Consider the following 23794-nt stretch of genomic DNA (forward strand, 5'->3'; position numbering starts at 1 on the left):
CAGCCAGCCTACGTACATTATCTGCACGTTCTTTCTTCTGTAAACAGGTCTTGCAGTCAGTAAACACGCACAACTCAGGCTGGCTTTGTACGTGCAGCATTGCTGAGCTGATGTTTAATTTGTCACAGTTATATCTATAAATGACCAAAACAGTTTATATGGTGGAGAAAATAAGCCACTGTACGTACACTCAATAAAGCATGCACATCAAAAGTTATTTACGCCACCAATCTGAATTTATTGAAATGTCTTCACTGTCTCTGTACATCTTTGAATCGTCTTTTACATTCTGCATGATTTCTTTCAGCTCTGCAGTTGCCGAATTAACAATAGCACCAGACACTCAACTTTTGAATTCTCTTTAATATACACAAATAACAAAACATTTTCCAAGCACATACTTTTTTGGATTTCCCTTTAACAAAAATGTATCTTAAAACAACAGTTTATCGATGTAATACAGCACACTCAATGTTTGTAATGTACTGTAGATAACACTTAATAGAGTCAAAAAGTCCTTAATGTCTTTCAGGCAGGCCTCAGCAGCAGTTCACGGATCGCTCCAACGGCAATATATTGTACGACCAAGAGACCCAATGCTACATTGAGATGCATTATTACAGCATCTCAGTTGCTGCACTATTGTGAACAATATAATCCCCCATTTGAGGCACTAAATGTCCATAGTCCAGTTTCCAGCAGTTTGAAGCAGATAATTGAGAGTCTTATCCTCTACGGTGCATCCAGGACTCAAACAGCAGCTGTGGCAGTTGTCAGTTTGAGGGCATCTTCCAGGTTGCGTTTCCGAACTCTAGAGTTGGTTATGGTTTCCAAATGTGACTCGGGCACCCATCCACGATGCCAATCGGACAGCCTGGTCCCCTCTACCCAATCTGGGAGGAAAATAGAAACCAACAAAAATTAAATGAATGCGTATTGCTAATAATACCAGACTGCATATATTATAAAGGTGAATCCCACTTTCCACAAGGGCATGATGAATAATGTAGTATGATGATCTTACGGTCACTGCTTCGTTGGTGCACTAGAATGATATCAGCTTTTTCCAACGACACCTCATCAGGATGCTGGGACACAATAGCTCGGATACACTGCATCTGTGTAAAGTCTGTATGGACACAAGAGGAGAGAAGTCAGACCTACAGTCATGAAGAATCATCGATCAATAACGCAAATGGTGTAATGCTCAGATAGTAAATTGGGCCTGAAAAAAAAACTGTTCATCCAAACAGATCTCCACCCAACTACCGTTTGACTTGAGGTCTAATCAGCCAGGGTAACTGAAGACACCTGTGTGAGTGTGCACGGCCTCTATCACATGCCATGCATTCATGGCAACTAAGTCAGAAAAACTCTGAATATCAGAATTCTGAATACAGTTTATTTCACTGTTATCAGTATTAAATGATACTCTCCAACACAGTGGCACTCAGCTTTGGTGTACTGAACCCAAAAGATTCATTTTTTTCCCCAATGGAAGTTCACTGCATTCCCCTGCGGTTGAAAAGGTGTATATATTATGAGCGCAACATTTTTCTTTTTTACCACATGCCATGTATGCACAATTTCAACAGTGTCAACCAAATGTCACTATTTTTCTAAAAATCCCTCAATACTTTCAGTGGGCAGTGTTTACATGCCATGAGACCTCTTAATGAGTTTTAACTTGAACACCTCTCGTCATCACACATCATACCCCGATGAAGAACGTTTGAGTTGAATTACGTTGGTTATCAGTGAGTTAAGAAAGTATTTTTAACCTACAATCAGAGTGCCTCGGGTGCTTTTTAGACTGCTGGACAGTCACCGTTGTATTCTTATGATACCATCTTTTACTTCGTTAACTTTCATGCGACAACGTACCTGTTGCCCAGGATTCAAAATGACGACTTCAAAATAAGTAATAGTGTTTGAAATCTGAACTAACGACTCACGATAGAGCAACACATTGAGTGTTTATAATGTAGGGAATGAGTGAAGTAGGCAAGGATTTCAACAGCTTAGCATTTTTGCAATGTCTGAAACAGAATACTTCACCTTGCGCAGCAGAAAAATCTATTTCAGGATGCGGCCGGGAAATAGCAGATATCCAACGTAGCTTATCACTCCTGAAGAAAGAAAAAGCAAGGATGAGTATCTGCAACTTCTTCCACTTTGTGACGTCATTCCCTGCTACGCTCTCAGTCTCTTACTGTGTGTCAGTCCGTAGCAGCAGGGCTCTGTTTGTCATGTGAAGCCGGAACACGTTCTTCTGGAGGGAGTGAAGTTTGATGCGACAGTTCTCGGCACGCAGGTCTGATACAGGACAGTGGTCTATTACTGTGAACCTCCCCCCTCTGGAAACAGCGAAAGCACAAAAGACAAATGAGATGGCGGAAGGAAAGACTGCGATAAGATTGAAGGGATTATAAAAGACTGCGGTTATGAAGAAAACAGGATGTTGTGAATGGAAAGGGATTATTCAAACATGTTTGTTGACTCACTCTTTATGTAGTGAAAGCAGCAAGTAGTCATTGAATAGGTGCAAATGAACATTCCTCTCCGTTTCCTTTTGAGTAAAATCCATCAGTTCGGTGACCGGCCCTTCCCGCACCAGCCTCCGAGACTGACTGATCAGAGGAAGAGTCTGTAACGACACACACACACACACACACACACAAAACAGAGAGACAAAGACAGCATATTAATATTTTTGAGCGTGAAAGTAACATTTTCAGAGTTTGACAAAATTATCTTCACTCAAGCTCCTTTTCTGGGACTTTCAACCACAGCTCGTGGTCAGTTGTATATTTTTCATATATACTGTATACGACCAGCTGTTATCACGCGACTACAGATCGTGGGATGCCAACTGAGCAATCTCCATGGCAACTGAGTTAACTCCATACACCGATGAAGACTCTTGTGGTGCAGTAGAAAAGCTAAGTAAGTGGCCCTTGAGTTAAGATCATTTGGTCACACTTTTTGATTTGTTGTAGATTCCATAAACATCCCTAAAAACAAGGATATTTACTAATTAGTGCTGGAAATGGTGACTGAAATAAATGTTTTAACACAAATATGCAAAATCAAATGTCAAATAGTTGTCCAATGTGATTAATCATCAGTTTATAAAATAAAATTCAAGACCAATAAAAAAAACATCTATTTTCTTAGTTTTTAATTACAGTTAAAGTTTGCATGAAATCAGTCATGTTGTGATCATATCATCACAATGTAATCCCATTGATTTTGTCCCTAGAAGCCATTACTTACCTTGCATTCAAAGTCCGTCTTTGCACTGAGACAGACCAGCGACTCAATGCTTTTCATCTGAGTGATGCTGTCGTTACTCTCTTGAATCAGCTAAAGGAAAAATAAATTTTATAAAAAGAGACGTTTGTCACTGAGGAGTTCAAGATATCCAAGATATTTTTCAACTACGTATATTATAATATTGCTATCCTACGTTAACATAAATAGGATGTTACAGTACCTTCTCCAGAAGTTTCAAGCATTTGATGGCTTGAAACGCCTCTGCAGTACCAGGAGTTGTTCTCTTCACAATGTTCTGGACAGAAACAGTGTGTTAAAGTGTTAAAGTCAGATAGACAAATGTTGTGAACCATCAAGCTTTGCTGTTTCAGAAATTCGCACACACACACACACACACACACACACACACACACACACACACACACCTGGACCAGCAGCTTAATTCTTGTGATCCTCTGGAAGGGAAGGACGAGGAAGGAACGGAGAGGAAGCCTCTGACAAACAGGACTCCTCTCTAATTTCTCCACAATCCGCTTGAACCCTATATTCTCATTCCTGAAGGAAAAAGATAAATTGAATACATAGAAAGATAAAAAGAATATGATAGCTGAACAGAAAGGCTTGACTGAGTGGCTTACATGAGTCTCTGGTAGGTGGCGTCCTGATAGGACTGATTGGTGAGGTAGGGGACATAAACCATTTTGAAGCGCTGACAGTGCCGAGCGATGATATCACACACGGTGAATTGTACGATGTCAGTTTCCACCAGTTCCTCCAACTTTGACAAAAAACTGAAACAAAAATCAAGAATTATTCTAAGCGTATTCCTCCCACAGATTTGTGAAACTGCACCTGCACAACACAAAAAGGTTTGATAATCACTTAATGCATGTTTCATGTATCTAAATGTGGACCTAGATGGCAACCTGCTCTGACCTGTGGCTGATGGCGCGAACATCAGCAAGCCGCGAAAACAGCCAGTTCCTATCCTGAGTAGTCAACAGCGCCCCCAGCTGTTTGCACTTTACAAAGTGTTCAACAACAATGTCCAAACTCCGGCAGTAGGACGCTTCTGAGGTCACCACCTCAAATCTCACCTAGAAGGAAAAATACATGAGAAAAATACATGAGAAAAGATGAACAGCAAGTCAGCTACAACAAGAGCTGCTACAGCATTATTACATTTATAATTAACAAGCACAGTGTTGCCAGTTATTTGCTGGCAGGTGTCTTTTGACAGAGATGTGACTAACTAGGATTTCACAATGGCTTGCAGTTAAGACATGTCAGTTTTTAAGTTGAAAGGGAAACACCTACAATACCAGAGAAACACAATGCGCTTACGCAATCACCACTTCTGGTAGGAGACACTCGTCTGCCAATAAAAAGTGGATCAATGGTAGGGTTATTCTGAGATGTGGCAAGACTGAATTCTTCTCAAGATTTTAGTAGTTTGGTGTGCGAGGTAGGAACTGTGAAAAGCTGATTCATTAGAGTTGTGTCATTTCACAGAAATCACCATGCAATGATTTGAAAATGAATGAAACAAAAGAGAAGCTGCTGATGTGAAATGAAGCTCCAACACATTCTGGTCATTATGGTGTCAGTGAATCTCTAAAACTATAACAGATTAACATGAAAACAAATGCATTACAAAGTTATCAGATGAGTGAAATATTTGTTGCTTTAGAGATTCACTTCCCCGTGTTTATTTACTACCAACAAGTGATTGGAATGTTTTGGAGCGTGATTTCACATCAGCAGCTTCTCTGTTGTTTCATTCATCTATCATTGAGGTGAGACTGTTGTGCCAGTAACTTTGCAGGAAATGAAACAGAAACTGCGTCGCTGATTCTTACACTGCTGCTTAATATTTACTGTACTTAAGAAGAAACAGTTTTAGCTGCTCTAATAAAAAATTAAAATCGAATCAAGATCAAAATCCTTCACGGAAGTTGGATGAAAGAAGTAAAGCTGTGGGGATAGTGAATGCTAATCATTTTTGCCCGGAGCGTTCTCCTGAATTTCACTGAGGTGTGACTGTTGTGTTAGTAACTTTCCAAAGAAGATTGTAAATCACTGACAGAAGTTCCTGGCACAAAGTTCCTACATCAATTAAACCCTTAATACTAGCTGTATAAAAAAAAAATTCTTCCATCAAAAGGTGACTAGACTTTAATTTGTATACTTGTTCACTTGTTACCTCCTGTAGTCGCCTCTGGTCCTCTGTGAGCTCCTCCAGCTCACCACTGCTCCTGACCCCCGGCAGCTCCCGCCACAGTGTGGATGACTGCGAGAGAGAGACGGATAGACGTGGGGAGGAAGGCCTGCCTTCACTCTTGGGGGGCTCAGGGAGAGGCAAGCTTTGGACACTGGTGATGGAGCCCACGGGTGCCCAGGAGTGGGGGTGCGGGACAGGAGGGATGGGAGGAAGAGGTCTGCGTGCAGGAGGGGGTGAGGGAGCAGGAGACGGGGTAGTGCCCTCGCTCACAGAGATGCCATCGGAGCGAGCCTGACGCAGGATCTCAAAGTTCTGGGCAGCCTCGCTGTACTGCTGGTAGAGCTGGGCAGCATCTGGGAGAAAACAGAAAGAGAAAATTGAACAATACAGGCAGCAAAGGAAAAAGAGGAGAGAGAGATAGAAAGAAATTAACAGTGTTAGCCAAGAGCAGTTGTTTGCATTTGACATTCCTTTTACACGTACTTGTCGGAATGCAAAGTTGCAGCAGCAGCAGCTGTTTTTGTCTCAAGTTAGGTGATATGAATACTTGCAGAAACCTGTCTCTGGCTTGCACAGACACACATGTATCACATACCCACCCACACACACACACACACACACACACACACACTCCTGCCCCATTTCTCGCAATATTCATGTGAATCAGAGGCCTCGGGACGTGCTGCCATTTTAGGTTATTTAAAACATAATTTTAAAATGGAGTGAGCCAACAGTGAACTGTGGTGTGTTTCATTTAAATTGTGAGGCAACATGCTCAGAGTGAGAGATAAACAGTTAGGGGAGCATGTATTCACTCAGAGATGAATCACACACACTGAAGGGAAATGCTCAACAGCGTCATTCTTTTCCCAACCACAGCCAGAGTAGATATGATCAGAAGACACGTCACTGTCACGTACATGGCCTTTTCCAATAATCAATCATAGAAAATTGAAAATAGGCATTAATTAAGTTATGTTTGATATGTGCATAAAGAGTTCATATCATATTTTTCAACTACATGACCTGAATGAAACAGGAACACAAAGGTACTCACTGAAAAAACGTGAATTCCTTTTCCGTCTGTCGATTGTGTCCAAAGCACCCCTACAGTCACGAGAAAGAGTGACAAGAACTATTTATTTATAACCATAAAGACATGTAGACAGAGTTGACTAAAATGTCTGAACTGCTTTTTAGTGTGGAACATTTGTATTGAATATGCAGAAATAAGACTTTACTGAGTGATTCTAAATGAAATATTCTGACACATCTTGACCACTACTGTCTTTTAACGTGTGCTATGTGTGTGATTTGTTTCACTCACCTCAGCTCTACTTCTCCCCAGCTTTTGCTTTTATCGTCCTCATCTGAAATATAAAAGTATCCGTTCGTCGAAATATTATACAACAGCATACCTGCGCTATATTCTAATTAAATAACTATGAACTCCACTCGCAGTTTGGATGAATGAGTAAAAACACAAATAAATAAATAAATAAATAAATAAATAAATAAATAAATAAATAAATAGGTAATAAATAAAATAAATAATTGTTAGTTAGTTAGTAACCGTGCTCCAACAAGCATTACACAAAAGATGAATGCGTTTCCAAAACTCGTGCTTCTCTTGTTGTGTCTCAAAGCAGAATCATCTTGAGCCTTTTCAGCTCATGCTTCCCTTACTTTCTCCACCTCCACTTATCTCCGCCCACTACCTATGCACCACAACACTGTGACGCAGTTCCATGTAATATGATAACATCAGCAAACTGATGATGTCTATTAGCTGATGTTTCCATTCGAATTTTGGTTCTGAGATTAATTTGACGACAACAATGATGCAAGATACTCCCAGACAGTAAAACAAGAAATGAGTAGAAGATTGCCTCTGGTTAAACTTTTCTGTGTGTAAAATCAAACGTTTGCTTCATTTAAAAGGTTACTTCCTCTGCATGAAGTCGAGTCTAAATACAACCTGATGAGATGATTCTTTTTTTTTTTTTTTAATACTGGACAGAAGCAGTCAGTCTCTCTCTCCATCTTCCGTTTTTACCTGTTGTAGAAAATATTCTGGTTCTGCGATCCCTTCCAAAATCATCTTCTTCTTCCTCCACTTCTACAAGCTCTCCATTCCTTCTTTCAGTGGTTTTACGGATTCCCCTTCTTCGTAACCGAGCCTCAGGACCCAAATCTCGGAAACTGTAGCTGCTCGTCAGAGTCCCCCCTGCTATTTTCGTTTTTGCGTCCACCTCTCCCTTTCTGCATTCCCCATCGACTTTCTCTTCTACCTTCTCCACAGTACCCCTCTCCTCGTCACTCTCACCCATTCTGTCTCCCAGTTCCTGGCCACCCTCTCCCTCTCTGGAGGGAACGAGGAGGTCAGACTCGCTGTCATAATTCAGAATGGGGCAGCTGTTAGGCTTGTACAACGTGTTGCTCACAGTTAAATACATCTCCACCTCCTTCTCCCTTATAGCTTCTTTTTCCCTTTCTGATAATTTAACCTCATCACCCGCCTCTTCCCTAGGTTTCTCCTCTACAGCTGCCTCCTCTAACTGAAGGGAACCAGACGGCTCGGTCTCTTTGTCCAAACTGTGATCCTCCTTCCCTTCTGTGTTTAACAGTGTGTCAGCATGAGTGTATGTAGGTGTGTCACCAACATGAATAGCTGTGAACTGGTCAGCATGCATCGCATTTTGGCTCTGCCCCATACCTCTCAGTCCCTCCACCTCCAGCGGCTCTTCCTCCTCCAGCTCTGGCTCTGAGTGGTGTTCGTCCATTCCCACCTTAAAAACAGGCACCTCTCCAGTCACTCGTGCGGCCTCCTCCCGTTTGTCGTTCTTGATCTCTGTCTTGCACCGGTCGACCCCTCGGTTACCTCCGTCCTCTGCATTAGGTTCGTCAACAGTATTTTCCTCTGAACGTCCCAAAATCTCCCGCACTACATCTTTGGCCCATTTGAGGTGCGGAGCTTGGGAATGCCGCTTGGGCTCTTCGGACATGCTCCATGCGCCGCTCATTCGAATCCGAATGGCCTCCACCTCTTCTGGACTCATTGCTCCGGTGGTAATTGCTTCCAAGATGGGTTGAATTTGTTCCAAATTCATTTGAGAACAAGCATCCCCATAGGGATTACTCGGGACTGGCGTAGTCTGCTCCCGCTCTCCTTCCACCCCGTCTGTATTTTTCTCTCTCCACTTTATGAGAAGGTTTTCAGTCTCTGAGTCTCTTTTAATGGCGCATGGGCGCTCAACTTTGCTCCTCATTCCTACTGACGATGCTCTGTGTCTGACATCCCCTTCGATTGTTTCTCCTGTGGCTGGCCTTTCCTCCCTTGGTGTGTCACACTCACTCTTGCTGTCTGTGTCCTGGATGATGATGATCGGGTGTTCATCATTTCTACTCAGGTCATCATAAGGTTCCCGTGTGGCCTCATCACCGCAGTGATTACGACTTTCTATGTTTGGGTTGCCTCTTTCCACACCTCCCATGTGATCAACTTGTGACAGTGACGTCTCGTTGGTTTTTGGCCGGAGCAACGTTTGCCCAATCACACAGAAGACGTACTTTGGCTGCTTCCCCCTCTCCTCTTCATCAACCGCCTCCTGCTTTCCCATTCCCCTCTCCTCGTCTCCCTCACACCCCTTGACGACAACAGGAGTGTGGCCATCGCGTGCACCTTCCCAGAATTCCTGACAGTCCTCAAACTCCTCTTCTTCTCTTTCATCCTCCTCGTCTCCACCGCTGGACACAGTCACAAAATTGTCCTCTCCTGACAGCATTCTGTGTCTATCTTTCCTCCACCCTCTCTCACTTCCTCCTTCGTTCTCAGAGGGGCCCAAATAACCGCTTCCACCCTCTTCCTCTCTGTCACTCTCCTCTGTGTTATCTGTCACGTTCTCTCCCTCTGCATCCCTCTGCCCGCTTTCCTCTATCCCTCCATCTCTATCAGACAGATGTTCCTTCCCTCCCTTATCTACTTCTCTCCACACTTCACCCACCTCCTCTCCATCGACACTCACACCCGCTGTCTCCCGTTCTCTGTCTCCCCTGTGCTCATTTCTCCCTTCATGTCTTCCCCTGTAGCTGCTTTGGTCCAAATTCTTCTCATCTGGTTCCTCTTTTACTTGCCGCCCGTCTCTTTCCCACTCACCCTGTGACTCCGTACTCCTCTCTTCTTCGCTCCTCCTCTCTTTCCCCCTCGTGTGTCTCTCTCTGTCGACAAACTCGTCTTTACTATTCTTGCCCCTCTGTGGCTCTAACCACATCCTTCTCTGCTCCGTCATCTCTCCCCTGTCTGTCTCTTGCCGCTCACTTCTTTTCTTCTCCCTTTGACTTCTTTCAGCAGCTGGATCTCTCTGTTCTTCTACATCTCTGTCACTTTCAGCAGTGCTCTCTCTCCCTGATTCCCTCTCTTCATAACTGTCTCTGCCTCTTCTATATCTCATGTCACTGTCCATGTCACTGCTCAACTCTCCGCTGCTATGGACTCGTGGCGGCACCCGAGGAGCCGTCTCGTTTTGAGATCGGCTGCTACTCTCTTTCTTATCATCCCACCTACGATCAACCTCTCTTTCCTTCACTTTCCTGTCTGTCCTCTGCTCGTACTGCCTGTGTCTGTCTCCCTCTCTCCTGTCATATTTCAAATCTGTCACATTTTCCTTCCATCTGTCTCCCTCCCTTACAGCTCGCCGATCAACCTCTCTGTATCTCACCCCATCTTTCTCCCCGCCCTTCCTCCTGGATCGATCCACTTCTCTGTCCCCGTCTCTATATGTCTGCCTGTCCTCTTCCCTGTATCTTTGCCTATCTGGATCTCTCTTCCTCTGTGTTTTGCTCGTATCGTCCCCCTCACTTCTGCTGTGTTGATATGTCAACTCCTGCCTCTCTTTGTGTCTCACTTTCTCCCTCTTCAGCTCTCTCTCGTCACTGTCTCCTTCACTCCTGGTGTCCCTCCTTCCAGCCATTTCACCGTCTTTCCTTTCTGAGTATATGTCTCTTGGATTGCGAGGAGAAGGCGCCCTGGTCTCCCTCTCTCCCATGTTTCGCCTTGGCTTTTCTCTCTTTCTACCTGTATCCCTCTCTCTTCTGTCCAATGAATCACCTCTTTCTCTTATCCTGTCAGAATCCAGGTAGTTTTCCCTCTTTCGTGGTTTCTCATCTTTTACAGGTCTTCCGACAGTGTTTTTTCCCTCTTCCTTTCCCCTGCTTCGGATCTCATCTCTTTCCCTCTCTCTGTACCTCTCTCTCTGCCGTGCCCTCTCTCTTTCTCTCTCACGGTCATCTGGCTCTACTCTTTTCGGCCCATCTCTCTGCCTTCTTTCTCCTCTCTCCTCATCCAACTCGGTGAAGGACGGCATTCCCTTACGACGATCTGCGCTGCGTTTTCTCGCTCTGGGAAATGTGCCACCTTTCTTCGTCGCCCATTCTACAACTCTCAAAGTCTCCTTCTCTAGAATCGACAGCGGCCTCCCATTCCTGCTTCTGTCATCTCCCTGCCTCCTTTCTCTCTCCCTCCACTCTCTTTCTCCCTCTCTCGGCCAGGGTGCAGGAGCTCGGTCTCTTTCATAATATCTATCCCGTGGGTCCAAATCTTTGTTTCTTGCTTTGTCCCTCATTTTCTCCGTTTCTCTCTCCCTCCTCCAGTCTTCCTCTCGCTTACTGTCTCTCTCTCGCTCCGACTGGGCAGTCATTGCTGGCCTGGGACTTGGATCCCGGGAAATTTTTCCACCTGGCTGAAGCTTACAGTCAGATGTGTTTATGTTAGATAAAGTGTCAAAGAGGCTGCCGCTGGGCCTTTTGGTCCCCATCAATCATAATTTAGAGAACCTAAAAGAAAGCAAAGGCCCACATGGTCAATTTAGAAATCCAGCATTAAGAGTCAAACTATTTTCAGGGACAAAAAACAGAAATGCAGGTCAATTTAAGCAATACGGAGAGGTCTGCAACCTTTTAACGAGCTAGTTAATGTCAGAGAGTTGTGAGTGTACACTGAAAAACTATATTTCTCCAACATTACTACTACCTGATAGCTGCAACAATGCTGCGTCTTCAGTCTGCTGTTGTCTGATTTTGTCAAATGCACTAAATTGCAACCTTTACACTTTAGAGCTAACAGCTATATAATAGTCTATGCCAGTAGTTGAATAATAACTTTAAAGTAGAAGACTATGCCAGAGAAAAGGTTACACCCTCTTACAGTTCTCTAAGAATGCAGCACAGACTTGCAAAGTACAGCACACCAAAAGAAGTCTTTCAGAAAGCGAGGGCATGTGACACATAGGCATGACATGTAACATGTAAACCATAACTAAGATGGATCTAAATCCGCTCGAACTAGAAGCAATTTACAGAAGAAGTGTTCATCTGAGTCCACGAAAGAAGAAATAGTGAAGCAACTCACCTGAATGTTGTATCCTGGGGAGATCTGTTGTCTCCCCCCGGGTCCAGTTCAGCTCAAAAGCATGGGATTGCACAACAGACAAGAATTCATTCCCTGTATACACATTGTCTAGCTGACATAGCAAATCTCCTCCATTTTTAAATCAATCAAAGCTGCCCTTTACTCTCAATACTTAAACTCTTGTGAGAAACGTGATGTTTACGCCTGAGCTCTCCTTGTTTTTCCCTCTTGCTGCCTCTCTCTCTGTCTCGCTCCACCTCCCCTCCTTCCTCAAATTCCCAAACAAGTTTCAACAGATTGACACTTATCTTTCCCCTCCTCCTTCTCTCTGTCTTGTCCTCCCCGTGGCTGTTGCCGAACAGGGAGATCTCTAATAAATCAAGCAAAAGTCTGCCGAGCCCGTCCAATACTTTAGTCCCCTCTACTGCCAATGGGGTCGCCTGTGTGGGCCCCCCCTGGCAAAATAAAGTACAAAAGTCTCTCCTCTCTCTTGCTCCATTCCTTTCTACCGAAACACAGGAAGTACACCTCCTTGGTGTTTCTAGCTTGGAGCAGTGATTGGTTGATATGGAGTAGCCGGGTGTGTCTGCACAAAACACACAGCCAGGTAAGGTAGGTCTGAGATAATACAAGGGAGAGTGGGGGAGGGGAGACAGAAAGTAAGAATGCATAGCACACACACAAACACACAAATAGGTGGAAAGCTCACTGAGGCCTATAAAAACGTCCCTACATTCCCATGAGATATAGTAAAGAGAAGGGAGAAAGAAAATATACAAACTGTTTCTTATGATTAAAAAAAGATGAAGCAATCACAGAGGAGTAAACCAAGGGAGGGGCATTTACAAGTAAATGATTTGTTTAACAATGACTGCTTTACTATGTTGATTGAGTCCTGAAGTGACCTAAACATGTGGAGCACCACCACTCTGTCATTAACATCACAAAATAAAGACAGTAATAAGACAGTTCCCTCTTTAACTTGTTCCTTTGATTTGTTGAACTTCTCCGGTTATACTTCATTTTACCTTCACTCGCTTAACATTCATAAACAGACTCATTCAGATTTGTACTTAATTTTACATGATATAAGTATATTCAAATTATTATTAATTATAAATCTCAAGCTGTATCATGTCATATAAACATCCCTGCAATAAATCTTCACAAGGTTTATTAGAGTGTTCATTTTTGTTCAGGTAATTAAATGTTGTGGTTATTTTGCAGACTTTGTGGTCTGTGGTGTTGTTGAATTGTATTGCAGTTTATACTTCCATTTGTATCAATAAGGGCATTAGTTTTAGCTATCTACCAAATAGACTGGCAACTGAGTGTGTATGGCTACTTTTAAAGAAATAGTTCAATATTTTTGTGAAAAGAAGGGACTGAAGCCTATCCATTCTGAAATATTAGACATTCAACTGTTTCGTCATGAAGGAGACTGTTGTCTTAAATGCATTGAGCAACGCAGGCTACTGATGAATGTTTATCATCTTTAATCTTATCTTGCAAGCTGGGTTATGATCAGAAGAATGGCTCATTGTTTCAGGGAAATCAATCTGATCAGACCTGTAACAGGTTAAAGGCTGTGACTTGTATTCAAATTCATGATGATGAATTGGAAGGATGAGGCACAGTTAAATAGAAAACAAGTGTTGCATCATCATGTGCTGTGGCTGCAATTAAACAGTAAACTGGATATACTTGTACTCTACTTTGTACACGTACCCTACTAAAATGTAATTCATTTTAAAATATGCTTCTGACATGGTTTTAAAAGAATGTTATTTAAACAACAGCGGTATATTTGTACTGGAGCACAATTATTAACTTCTTAAATATGTGATTATCACGCTATTGCAGGACTGTTGTATTAGACTGCATTAGTTTTAAATTGGTGAACTTGATAAACTTGCAAATGTGAGTGTATGTTGGTAAACTTTTATATAATTGATGGTTACAGTTTTTGGGGGAGCCCTGGAACATTATAGGCTACATGATGTAGCCCAAAGTCCAATAACATGACACGATTTTGCATACAGGGCCTCTATGTGAAAAGTGCCTAACCAGAGTTGATGAGAGGTAACAGTCTTCTGTTAATACTAAATCTCCCATCGCACCAAATTGACGGTGTCACTTTTTAATCTTGTATTGGATGTGATTAAATGCCTGATCCTTGGAACCAGATAATGACTTGTGTCTCTCAATGTTTGTTTGGTTACATAATTGTATTGTCATTGTTGTTTATTTGATGAACTTAAGTTTGAGTTGTTTGGTTGTTGTCTTGTTGACTTTATACAGTTATTTATCCTGTATGTTATGTATCATTTAGTGGATATGTGCCATTTGTCAATGTGTTTGTCCTTGAAAAAGCAGAATAAAGTATTCCAAAAAAATAATATGCCATGCTGAGAGAGAGAGAGAGAGAGAGAGAGAGTGAAATAATGCCAAAGAAGTGATGGTTTTTGGTTTGTATCCATCTCCACTCAGTTGTGAATCTAACGTGAATTTTCCTTTTTTTAAATACTGGACTTGATCTGGAGATGCATCTTAATAAATTATCAAATATTAGTAGTGGTTTGTGCAGCGTTAACAGAAGCACACAGGGGAAACTGCAGACATCTTCTTCTTCTTTGGGGTTCATTGGCGGTTGGCAAACAACGAATTTGTGTATTACCACCACCAACTGGTGTGGAGTGTGAACCAGGATGTCTTGTACTTATTATTGAATACAAAATAAATAAAAAATTGAAAACGGGCTAACATTTTATCAATATAAATCAATCCAAGATACTGATATAGTATTTGATAACACTTACTTCTTGAGTTCTGAGTTCTATGTACTTTAATCTTGCTGAAGTATTTAATGATATGCCTTCTTTCTTCCTCTTATTTCTGACAGTGAGCCGTAACATGTTCAACTGTTTCCTCAACTGTAGCCATCATGCCCTTCCATGCTTGAGATTTTCCTGTTTTTCACTCAACTGTACGTCCTCTGGTCAGCTGATGCTGGTGGGGGGGGGCAGCCTCATTGGTCGCGCCTCATCTGGACGGTCACGTGCGCGTGTGTGTTTAGTTTCACTTCCGCACTCCGCTGCTGCTGCCTGTAGCCTGTTAGCCTCTTGGATGCCACTTCACACAATTTGAGAAAGAAAGCGCGTTTCTTATCCAGGACAAGGAAAAGCGTGCCGCTAACAACGTTCATATACAACTCCCGAGTACATGCAGGTGTACTTTATTTTAATTGCATAACAAAATAGCAGCTTTATTGCTTTATTAAGTCAACCAGGAAGCGACGTTAGCGCGACGAAGCTCACTACACAACGGGCTACATGTTTAAAGATCTGTTAAAACCGTAACTAACAAAGGAACCCCCCCCCCATACTCATTGACTGTAGAAGAAGTCATGAAGGTAGGTGCACGATGCAACCTAAAGTTAAACTCTGTTAAGCTTTCCAGAGATGTATTAGTAACGGACTGCTTCCTCTAGAAAAGTTATTGTCTCATGCGCAGATGAACAGACATTTTGCATGCACACGCTTTAGTCTATGTGGTGTCACAACTTCATGTCCCAGTCACATGATTATTGATATGTTGTAGCCTACACTTAAAGTATTTTTTGTCTAAAAAAATGGAGAGGTAGTTTCGTCCTAGTTGTGTTTTTCTGTCGAAGAAGCAAATGAATGAGCATGCATCCCGTTATTTAAGTTATTTCATAAGGATAAAATCACCTCTCTTGGTATATGTAATATATGCACGAACTGGACAAACAGGTTTTCTCTGTTTCTGGTTATTCGGTGAATTAAATACCTGACAAATAAAGGTACTTTATTACGTTGATTCAAGAATCATATAAAAATCCAACATTACCATAAAGCAGTCCTGCACTTTGATTTGCAGCTTTGCCCAGAAAATAAATCTCAGCAGGATTAGAGCTGCAATTAATGATTATTTTCATTTAAGATTTAATCATTGTGTTTGTAAAATAACAATGATAAAGTATAAATGTCCCGGAGCTTAAGGGTATGAATAGCTTGTTTTGGCGGATCAGCAGTCTAAAACCCAAAGTTATTCAGTTTAATTACATATAAGACGAATAAAGGCAGAAATTATTTTGCAATTTTAAAGGAAAAATGAATTATAAATTATGAATCTGTTATCAAAGTAGTTGCCTGTCGCTCTAATTGACGACTCCTTTCAGCGCTAAAAGTGATGGCTAACATCGTTCGATCACATTTATTTTTCTGTAGTTTAAACTGTATCGATAAAAATCAGATGTTTAACAGTTACGATCATCTCTCATTATATATCCTTCATCCTTCATTTCTAATGAATTATAAGTAATATATTTGAGAATTGATTAAATGGTGATAATTGTAATAAGTCTTAAAAAAAATTTCTGTATCATCTGTGCCAGGTGGTCAACAGTCGCGGCGGAGGGTCCTTCCTGCTGTGGACCCTGGTCGTTCAGCTGGTCCTGTGTGGGAGTGGGGTCTACGCCACTGACGGCACCAAAAGCTGTAAACTGTTAAACGAGTCGGACTCAGAACGCAAAGTCCTCAGTCGACTCGAGTCACTTGCCCATAAGAAGTAAGACGTGTCTCTGTTGTGTACCTGCATATTCAGCGCCATCAATATGACGTTACATTGTTTTTGTTATCCTGCCTGTCAAAAAATCTGCACTAATTGAATACGCAAACCAACCGTGACAGAAGCATTTTGCCTGATTGTCCTCGGTGTTCACCGCTGTCTCGCATGTTATTAATCGTTTACTGGGATTTGTTCTCATGTTGGCAGCTTTACAGCAGAGACCAAGATTGGAGGTGAGAGTTACACATATGTGTTCCAGCTGTGTGGAGATGCAGGGGGGTTTACCGGAGCCGGCATTGTTCAGCTGGACAGCAAGAAATTGGAAAGTAAACCAACACTGGTTGGCCTGTATAATGCAACGCAGGCCATTGGAGGAAGTAAGTCTCTGCCGAATAAAAGACTTACTCTGACTTCGTGTTTGAATGTTAACCGTCTGTGATTTGGAATCTTAGGTCGGAGCATTGCATTGTGTTTTGAGACAAACTACGAGCATAATAAGCCCAAAAATGCAGTAGAATTGTTCACTGTTAAGTCTTGCATTATATCTAATCACGAGATTAAACCTTTCCTGAAGTGATTTAGATCAATATTGTGTCTGCATGATCTATTATTGACACTCGACTGTTCTTGCAGGTGACTGGGTGATGTTGATCTATAACAACGGTGACAGATATGATGCCCACTGTTCCAAAGAAATGAGGAGAGCCATGGTCATGATTTCCTGCAACAAAAAAGTGGATGTGGTAAAGGACACGTAGATGGCTTTTGGATGGCTCGTTTTGTGAAAGGAAATGCTAACTTCCTAGTGGCCACATTCACAAGAACTCTGAGGATACTCTCAGAGAGTCCTAGCTTACGAGTGGATTAGGAAACTTCTCAGAGCAGCTTTGAGGCAGGAAGGGACAGAAACTTGGTGATGAGGTGTGGTTGACGTTGTTGTTAGGTGTGATACATTATTGTAAAGAGGTGTGATTGGTTGATCCAAAAAAAGAGAAAGGATTAGTGCACTCTTAGTGATAATGGGCATAGAATGTAAGTAAGTAAGATTTATTTATAAAGCGCTTTTTACAGACATATGTCACAAAGTGCTTAACAGAGGCAGAATTACAAACATAAACAACACAATGTGACCATATAAGGGCCAAATATGTACATACACACAGAAAGTACAAGATTAAAACATGGTTTAAAAGCAGGCCTAGGACATGAATTTTCTAGTCAAATGCCAGTCTAAACAGGTGTGTCTTGAGCTGATTCTGGAATGAATTCACAGAATCTGTCAAACGTAGAGGTGCAAGGCAGAGCATTCCACAGCCTTGGTGCTACTGCCTCAAAAGCTCGGTCACCACGGGTCTTAAGGCGAGTGCGTGTGACAGACAGATAAGTTAACATGTTTGACCTGTGGAATATGGCCCCAGGGGCTCAAACCAAAAATGTCAACGTGTTCAAAACAAAAAAATGCAAAGCTCTGCGTTTGTAGGGGCATGTCGTACCAGACGACATATGATCCAGGAAGGCATCTTTGAGAAACAACTCTGCAAACTCTGCACAGCGAAATATAATACTATGATGCACAGTTTGACAACTCTGCAAATCATCACAGTGAGTTTACTCTTCATCTTGATGATTACAAGGAAGGCCAATGAAATATTCCATTGATGGTACACAATAATCTACAAGAGCATGTGCGCATGTACAATGCAGCATGTTGCTGAATGACGTCAGATTGTATCGTCTGAAATTAGTATCAGGGGTCAACTTTTTTTTTTTTTTTTTTGCTGGAGCCCTTTCTGTCTGCACCCCTGCAGTTTATTGGGTTAAATGTATTTACTGTATAAAAGTGTTTTCTTTACACAGTGCAATGCAGGTCTGAACATGGCCTAATGTTTCTCCTGTGTCCAGTAGTCTCCTTTTCCTCTTGTGTGTTGTATTTACCTTTTGTCTCTCACCATCTCACTCGCAGGGCCAGCTGAAGGTGGTGCTGGAGGACAGGCAGAGGGTGCAGGACTGTTTCTACCTGTTTGAACTGGACTCCAGTGCTATGTGTGAAGCTGTTGAGTCCCACATCAGCGCTGGCTCCATAATACTCATCATGTGCGTAAATACAGTTTGCTATGACACAAAAAGCCTTAACGTTAAGGCACACGACTGATTAATGATCATAGGCCTTCTCTTCTTCCAGTGGTCTCTGTCTTCTGGCTGTTTATCTCATTGGAGGTTTCCTCTACCAACGACTGATTGTTGGAGCCAAAGGGATGGAGCAATTCCCGAATTATGCTTTTTGGGTGGAAGTTGGCAACATGACAGCGGTAAGCCTTCATTTAATGCATAACGTCATTAAAACATCAGGCTCGTGTGACTTAAAAAAAAAAAATTTCACAACAAACTTAACCCCCCCCCCCCCCCCCACACACACACACAGGATGGATGTGACTTTGTGTGTCGGTCACGGAATCGGGAGAACGCCCCGGCTTACAGGGGAGTGGCCACAGAACCTTTAGAAGAAGAGCCAGAGGAGAGAGATGACCACTTACTGCCTATGTGACCTCAACACGTCAGAAGTGGGACAGAAAGTTTCGCTGTGTGACACAGTTTACTCTTTCACAAGCGGCAGGTTGCTGTTAGACACAAGTCTTGTTTTCCTGTACTGGTTTAGGTTAGGACCTGTCAGCGTGTATTCCAGACTTGTGCCTAGAGCAACGACTGTGTGGTCTGCTCGTCACTTACGAGTTACTCATAGGGCTGACAGACCCCATGCATTTCATTCAGCCGTTTGATGTCAAACAAAAGAGTGACTTATCCGATATTACAAAGTGACAATAAAGAGTGACTTTTCTTCTGTGGAAATCTGGCACTAAAGGGAGAAGTTAAGAAGTTGGATTTCTACCTGATTTAAACTTAATGTCCTGTTGCTCATCTTTTTCTGCTTAGCTGTTTTTTTCTTGGGTCCTGGTTGTGCACTGACAGTTGTAGGTTACAAAACACACAAGTACTTTTGCTTGTGTAATTTGGCTTTAATCAGTTTATGTATTTTGTGTATTGAAAGTGAACGAAGTAATAGAATGTAAATGTATAATTATAAGTTCTGTGAGTGTGCCTACAGCCTTGCTACACAAATAGAAATAGCTTGACTGACCTGGATTTTTGTTTGGGCTTCCTTTCTCTCTGATATCTTCCTAAAATGCTTCCTGAATGAAATCTGATCTCGACAGTTATAACTAACCGTCCTCTTACATATTTATCTGAAAGGTCAACAATGCTGTTAAATTAATGTGCTGAACTTACAAATGTAGTGTCTGAAGCAAAGTATCCAACTAAAATTCAATGTATTATGCTATTTATAATTTATTATATCAAAAAGTATGATATATACGGTATATATGTATTTGGGGTATTGTATTTCCATAGAATAAATGAACATTCACCACAAAAGACCAATATTTCTGATCACAAATATATTGAATAATTAATATTATAGCGGGCAAACTCTGGTCTGGATGCCTACGTTATATAACACACACACACCAACATGGCAGGAGAAGAGTCGACTGTCTTTTGACCAAATATTCAGGCCGCTTCATGCCTGATGCTTTGCTTCTTTAGGAGGATAGAGCGGCAGTGAAAAAACTTCCTTTTCTATACACCTATATCAATATAATACGGTTGTAAACATGTTACAGCTCTGAGGATACAAATAATGAAGTTTGTAAAATGTTTAGAAAATTCAAATGATTAATGGATTACAGCAGGATTTTGATGGTTAAATGATGTTAGGAAGGTTCAGTTGCATATGAAGTTACTATATTATTGTCAGTGTGAGCACTTGTGTTTGTTTTGGTTTGTTTCCATCTTTGCTTTTTGTGTTTATTAAGTTGGAATGTCTTTGCTATGTCAGGGAATCAGCCTCTAGATTAATATCTAGTAAAAACGTGTTTGTTTCAGTGAGGATTCCAATGTTTTTGTTTCTTTTCTGATTCCATAAACAAATAAAATATGAAAGTAGTTTGTGTATGTCCATTGTAGTGGTGAAATTAGTACACACCCAAGTGCACTCACCTTTTGGAGATTTAAATTAATGAATGTAAAATGTTTTAATAAAATCATTTAAGGCACAACACATTTCAGTAATACTTTGTGTTTGAATGAACGTTATGGTAAAGCTCTTGTTTGCTAATGTTGAGTGGGTTTTGAGCAAACACCTCTTGGCAGATGTACCTGGGCTTGTGTGTGGGATCGGCACACGCTGATGCAGTAGGCGGCGGTGTCGGGCGGTATACGTGATTTACTGTGGTTTTGCAATCCGCCACCACACAAAGAAGAAGAAGAAGATGGGGACTCATAAGGGGCGGGGCTTCGTTGGAGGCAAAAACATCTGAAAGTGGCTATCGTTGTTAGCAGTTCAAAACAAGATCGCAATATAAACTCGAGTGCATTTAAGTGTGAAAAGGACAGAATACCAAGGAGAGGTAAACACATAAGCACACTGAAAAAAACTAGACGTTGACTTGCGAGAATGATAGCCACGTAGTTGCTCGCTTTTTGCCTGCAGTAAGCAGCTAGCATTGCTAGTTAGTTAGCATATCCAGCTTATGTTAAACTAACGCTGCATCTTTTCTACTCGTAATTCAAGAGTTGTGACGAAACTAACTACTGCCCCACCTACATTCAATACTTCTACATACGTTAATGTATTTTAGTTGCGGTTTGTCAGAATGTTGTTGAGAGACGGGTTAGCTAACTGGCAAAGTAGTAGTTAGCCACAGATGCTAGCTTCTTGTTTTTAAAAAAATGAAAAGCTTTCCTCCATGTTTTTTCTCTCGCATTCATCCATTATGTTGACAACTGGTGTGCTAATGTCAATACCTTAATGCACACGATTCCTGCTATTAGTAGTTTAGCAATAACATCTGGCAAGCTAAAACCTACTGAGTTGACACAGTTTGGTTGTAATGTACTTAAGCTAACTGATAATTTCACATGTGCATTTATTTATGTGTTTTTTTTGTATCGCGTGGCTCCAGTAAAGAGTGTAAATTGCACATTCAACAAGTGCTTGACAAAAAAATGTACAGTTACTTTGCAACATACAACAAAAACGTTTGGTCACAACTACATTTGATGAGTGTCTTCTGTGTTTTGAGCAGCAAACATGGATGCAGGTGAAGACCAAAACACAGGCACCACCAACGGAAATCCTCCGACAAGTGGGAACTCTCGTGCACCCCAGATAGCCCACATGTCTCTATATGAGAGACAGGCTGTACAGGTGTGCATAAGCGACTGCATAGATGTGATAAAAAGGCTGTTTGTTGTCTTGAATTGGTAAAAATATACAAATGTGAAGACTTTTTTTGTGAGACGTGTATCTGTGTGTTTGTGTTTTTTAAGGCTCTTCAAGCGCTGCAAAGACAGCCAAATGCAGCTCAGTACTTCCAGCAGCTGATGCTGCAGCAGCAGATCAACAGTGCCCAACTTCACAACTTGGCCGCCGTGCAACAGGTAACCCAAAACGATGACAGTAAAATGCAGTCAGTACAACAATATATTCAGAAGCATTGAACCCCGTCCCTTTCATTGCTCTCCTTTTAAATCAGGCTGCTACGCTTGCAGCTAGTCGACAGTCCAATACGCCAAGTAACAGCATGTCCCAGGCAACCAACACAGTAAGTTTTGTTGTAAGTTGTTTAAATTATGATTCACACAGCAAAATTTTTAAATAGTAAGGTAAGTTTGATAGGAATTTACAACTTTCTTTTCCTTCCAGGTCAACCTAAGCACCACGTCTGCAGGAGGTACCATGACCAATCCCCGTCCCCACGGTCCGGCCACCTCCGCAACAACAACCGCTCTCAACCAGTCAGTGCTGCTAGGTGGAAACCCTGCAGGACAGGGGCAGATGTACCTCAGGGTGAGTTAAAAAGTATTGTTTTTGTGTAATAATCAACTAAACTAATGCATATTGGGCTTGTCTGATTTAGTGCTTAAGAGATTTACTTTTGGGTTGGTGTTTTCTGCTACTCATAACTAGAATCATGCAGTCTACAACATTTACTTAGGAACAAAAATAAACACTGTTGATAGTCTGAGCAGTAACAGCCACTATTAGTCCTTCACTGAAATATTTGCTATTTACGATGTTGACATCTGTCTTGCTCCTCACATAGGTCAACCGCTCTCTTAGGGCTCCCCTTGCCTCTCAGCTCATCTTCATGCCTGGTGGTACAGCAACAGCTACTGTAGCAACAGTTGCCCAGACACAGCCCCAGCAGCAGCAGCAACAACAACAACAACAACAGCATGAAGTCACTCCTACCACTGCCGGTGCTCAGTCTGACAATGATCAGGTTTGATTAACGTTGCCTTGTAATGTAAAGTCTGATCTTTTTGAAGTCGTACAGTCTTAAATATGTACACCAAGCACAGTCTTGCTACTTTTCTTCAATGCAATTCCCACAACCTCCTTCTTTCTATATCTTATAGGTGCAGAATCTGGCCCTCCATTGCACTTCTACTCCCAGAGCAGTTCCGGTAAAGTCTGAGATTCTAGAGAGGAAAGATGTTGCCGGCTTCCCTCTCGGTCAGCAGCAGCAGCAGCAGCAGCAGCAGGCATTCGCCCAGACGGCTCAGCAGCAGCAAGTGCAACCACAACAGCATCAACAGATGGCCAAACCCAACTTTGCTCATCAGTCCTCTGCCAACCCCATGACTTTAAAGACTGGTACTCCTGGTGCTTCAGTAGCTCCTTCCTCCACTTCATCTCAAGCACTCCCTCTCTCCCAGCTCCTCCTGTCCTCCTCTGCTGCCCCTGTGATCCTGGTGCCCACCTCAAGTGTTACAACCACCACCCAGGGCTACTCCATTGGCTCAGTGACCCAAAAAGCCAACGTTAACACGCAGACTCTGGTGGTGCAGCCCCTACAACAGGCCAGCGCTCCTACGGAAAAAGGACCTGTGCCGATCCAGCCCAAGACCGCTCAGGGACACCGCTTACCTGTGCAGCTGCCTCCTCGACACCCACCTCACATTCTCCCAGCGCCACCTAGCAACAGCCAGCACATCAGTCCCCATATCCCCGTGCAGCTCGTGGGAGCCCGGCAGGGCTTAACAGGAAACACACAGGCGCTGGCTCTGGCACACGCACGAAGCAGCTCGGCCCACGAAGGTACAGCTGGCGGGAATGTCAACACAGTCTCCAACATCAGTGCTATGGTAAGATCGATCAATGAAAGGATGTACTTAGCAACACTTTTTGGGTTAGGTGTAAGGATAACTACAAGGAATTTTACAGTCCCCCCCCCCCC

General features: G+C 42.3%; 3 protein-coding genes across 4 annotated transcripts in view; 2 read left to right on the forward strand and 1 right to left on the reverse strand.

Moving 5' to 3' along the window:
- Positions 1–130: 130 nt before the first annotated feature.
- On the reverse strand, positions 131–10753 carry arhgef5 (Rho guanine nucleotide exchange factor (GEF) 5). 2 transcript variants are annotated; one of them, XM_031852663.1, is made up of 14 exons: positions 7554–10753; positions 6825–6867; positions 6555–6604; positions 5480–5850; positions 4213–4373; positions 3915–4067; positions 3702–3831; positions 3497–3571; positions 3277–3366; positions 2505–2647; positions 2214–2357; positions 2059–2129; positions 1025–1129; positions 131–893 (listed from the first exon to the last, which is right to left on the reverse strand). In XM_031852663.1, the coding sequence occupies exons 1-14, from the start codon at positions 10540–10542 to the stop codon at positions 751–753; spliced, it is 4668 nt and encodes a 1555-aa protein (XP_031708523.1). In that variant the 5' UTR covers positions 10543–10753; the 3' UTR covers positions 131–750. The 2 variants fall into 2 exon arrangements, with proteins under 2 accessions (XP_031708523.1, XP_031708524.1); XM_031852664.1 differs by having other exon boundaries at positions 134–893; positions 8214–10753.
- A 4217-nt stretch (positions 10754–14970) lies between these two features.
- On the forward strand, positions 14971–20610 carry m6pr (mannose-6-phosphate receptor (cation dependent)). The gene is made up of 7 exons (XM_031852810.1): positions 14971–15315; positions 16321–16493; positions 16701–16870; positions 17127–17236; positions 18457–18587; positions 18676–18802; positions 18916–20610. The coding sequence occupies exons 1-7, from the start codon at positions 15310–15312 to the stop codon at positions 19036–19038; spliced, it is 840 nt and encodes a 279-aa protein (XP_031708670.1). The 5' UTR covers positions 14971–15309; the 3' UTR covers positions 19039–20610.
- Positions 20611–20842: 232 nt separating this feature from the next.
- phc1 (polyhomeotic homolog 1) overlaps positions 20843–23794 on the forward strand; it is a 6272-nt gene continuing 3320 nt past the window's right edge. Inside the window, exons 1-7 of the mRNA XM_031852860.1 lie at positions 20843–20959; positions 21638–21759; positions 21882–21992; positions 22088–22156; positions 22258–22401; positions 22658–22837; positions 22974–23723. Of these exons, the coding sequence (XP_031708720.1) occupies positions 21643–21759; positions 21882–21992; positions 22088–22156; positions 22258–22401; positions 22658–22837; positions 22974–23723 (1371 nt within the window). The 5' untranslated portion in view covers positions 20843–20959; positions 21638–21642. The remainder of the gene's footprint in view (positions 20960–21637; positions 21760–21881; positions 21993–22087; positions 22157–22257; positions 22402–22657; positions 22838–22973; positions 23724–23794) is intronic.

Source organism: Anarrhichthys ocellatus, unplaced genomic scaffold (genome assembly GCF_004355925.1).
Source record: "Anarrhichthys ocellatus isolate YVR2014 unplaced genomic scaffold, GSC_Weel_1.0 scaffold13, whole genome shotgun sequence".
Lineage (NCBI taxonomy): Eukaryota > Metazoa > Chordata > Actinopteri > Perciformes > Anarhichadidae > Anarrhichthys > Anarrhichthys ocellatus.

Bases quoted from the DNA above. Each gene is read 5' to 3' on its own strand.
- arhgef5 (XM_031852663.1), bottom strand. From the start codon at position 10,542: ATGGGAGAGAGGGAGACCAGGGCGCCTTCTCCTCGCAATCCAAGAGAC. The intron at 2,130-2,213 runs GTAAGAGACTGA...TTCTTTCTTCAG, and splicing joins CTGCTACGGACTGACACACA to GAGTGATAAGCTACGTTGGA. The intron at 894-1,024 runs GTAAGATCATCA...TTTTCCTCCCAG, and splicing joins GCACCAACGAAGCAGTGACC to ATTGGGTAGAGGGGACCAGG.
- m6pr (XM_031852810.1), top strand. The intron at 17,237-18,456 runs GTAAAGGACACG...TCTCACTCGCAG, and splicing joins GCAACAAAAAAGTGGATGTG to GGCCAGCTGAAGGTGGTGCT. The intron at 18,588-18,675 runs GTGCGTAAATAC...CTCTTCTTCCAG, and splicing joins GGCTCCATAATACTCATCAT to TGGTCTCTGTCTTCTGGCTG.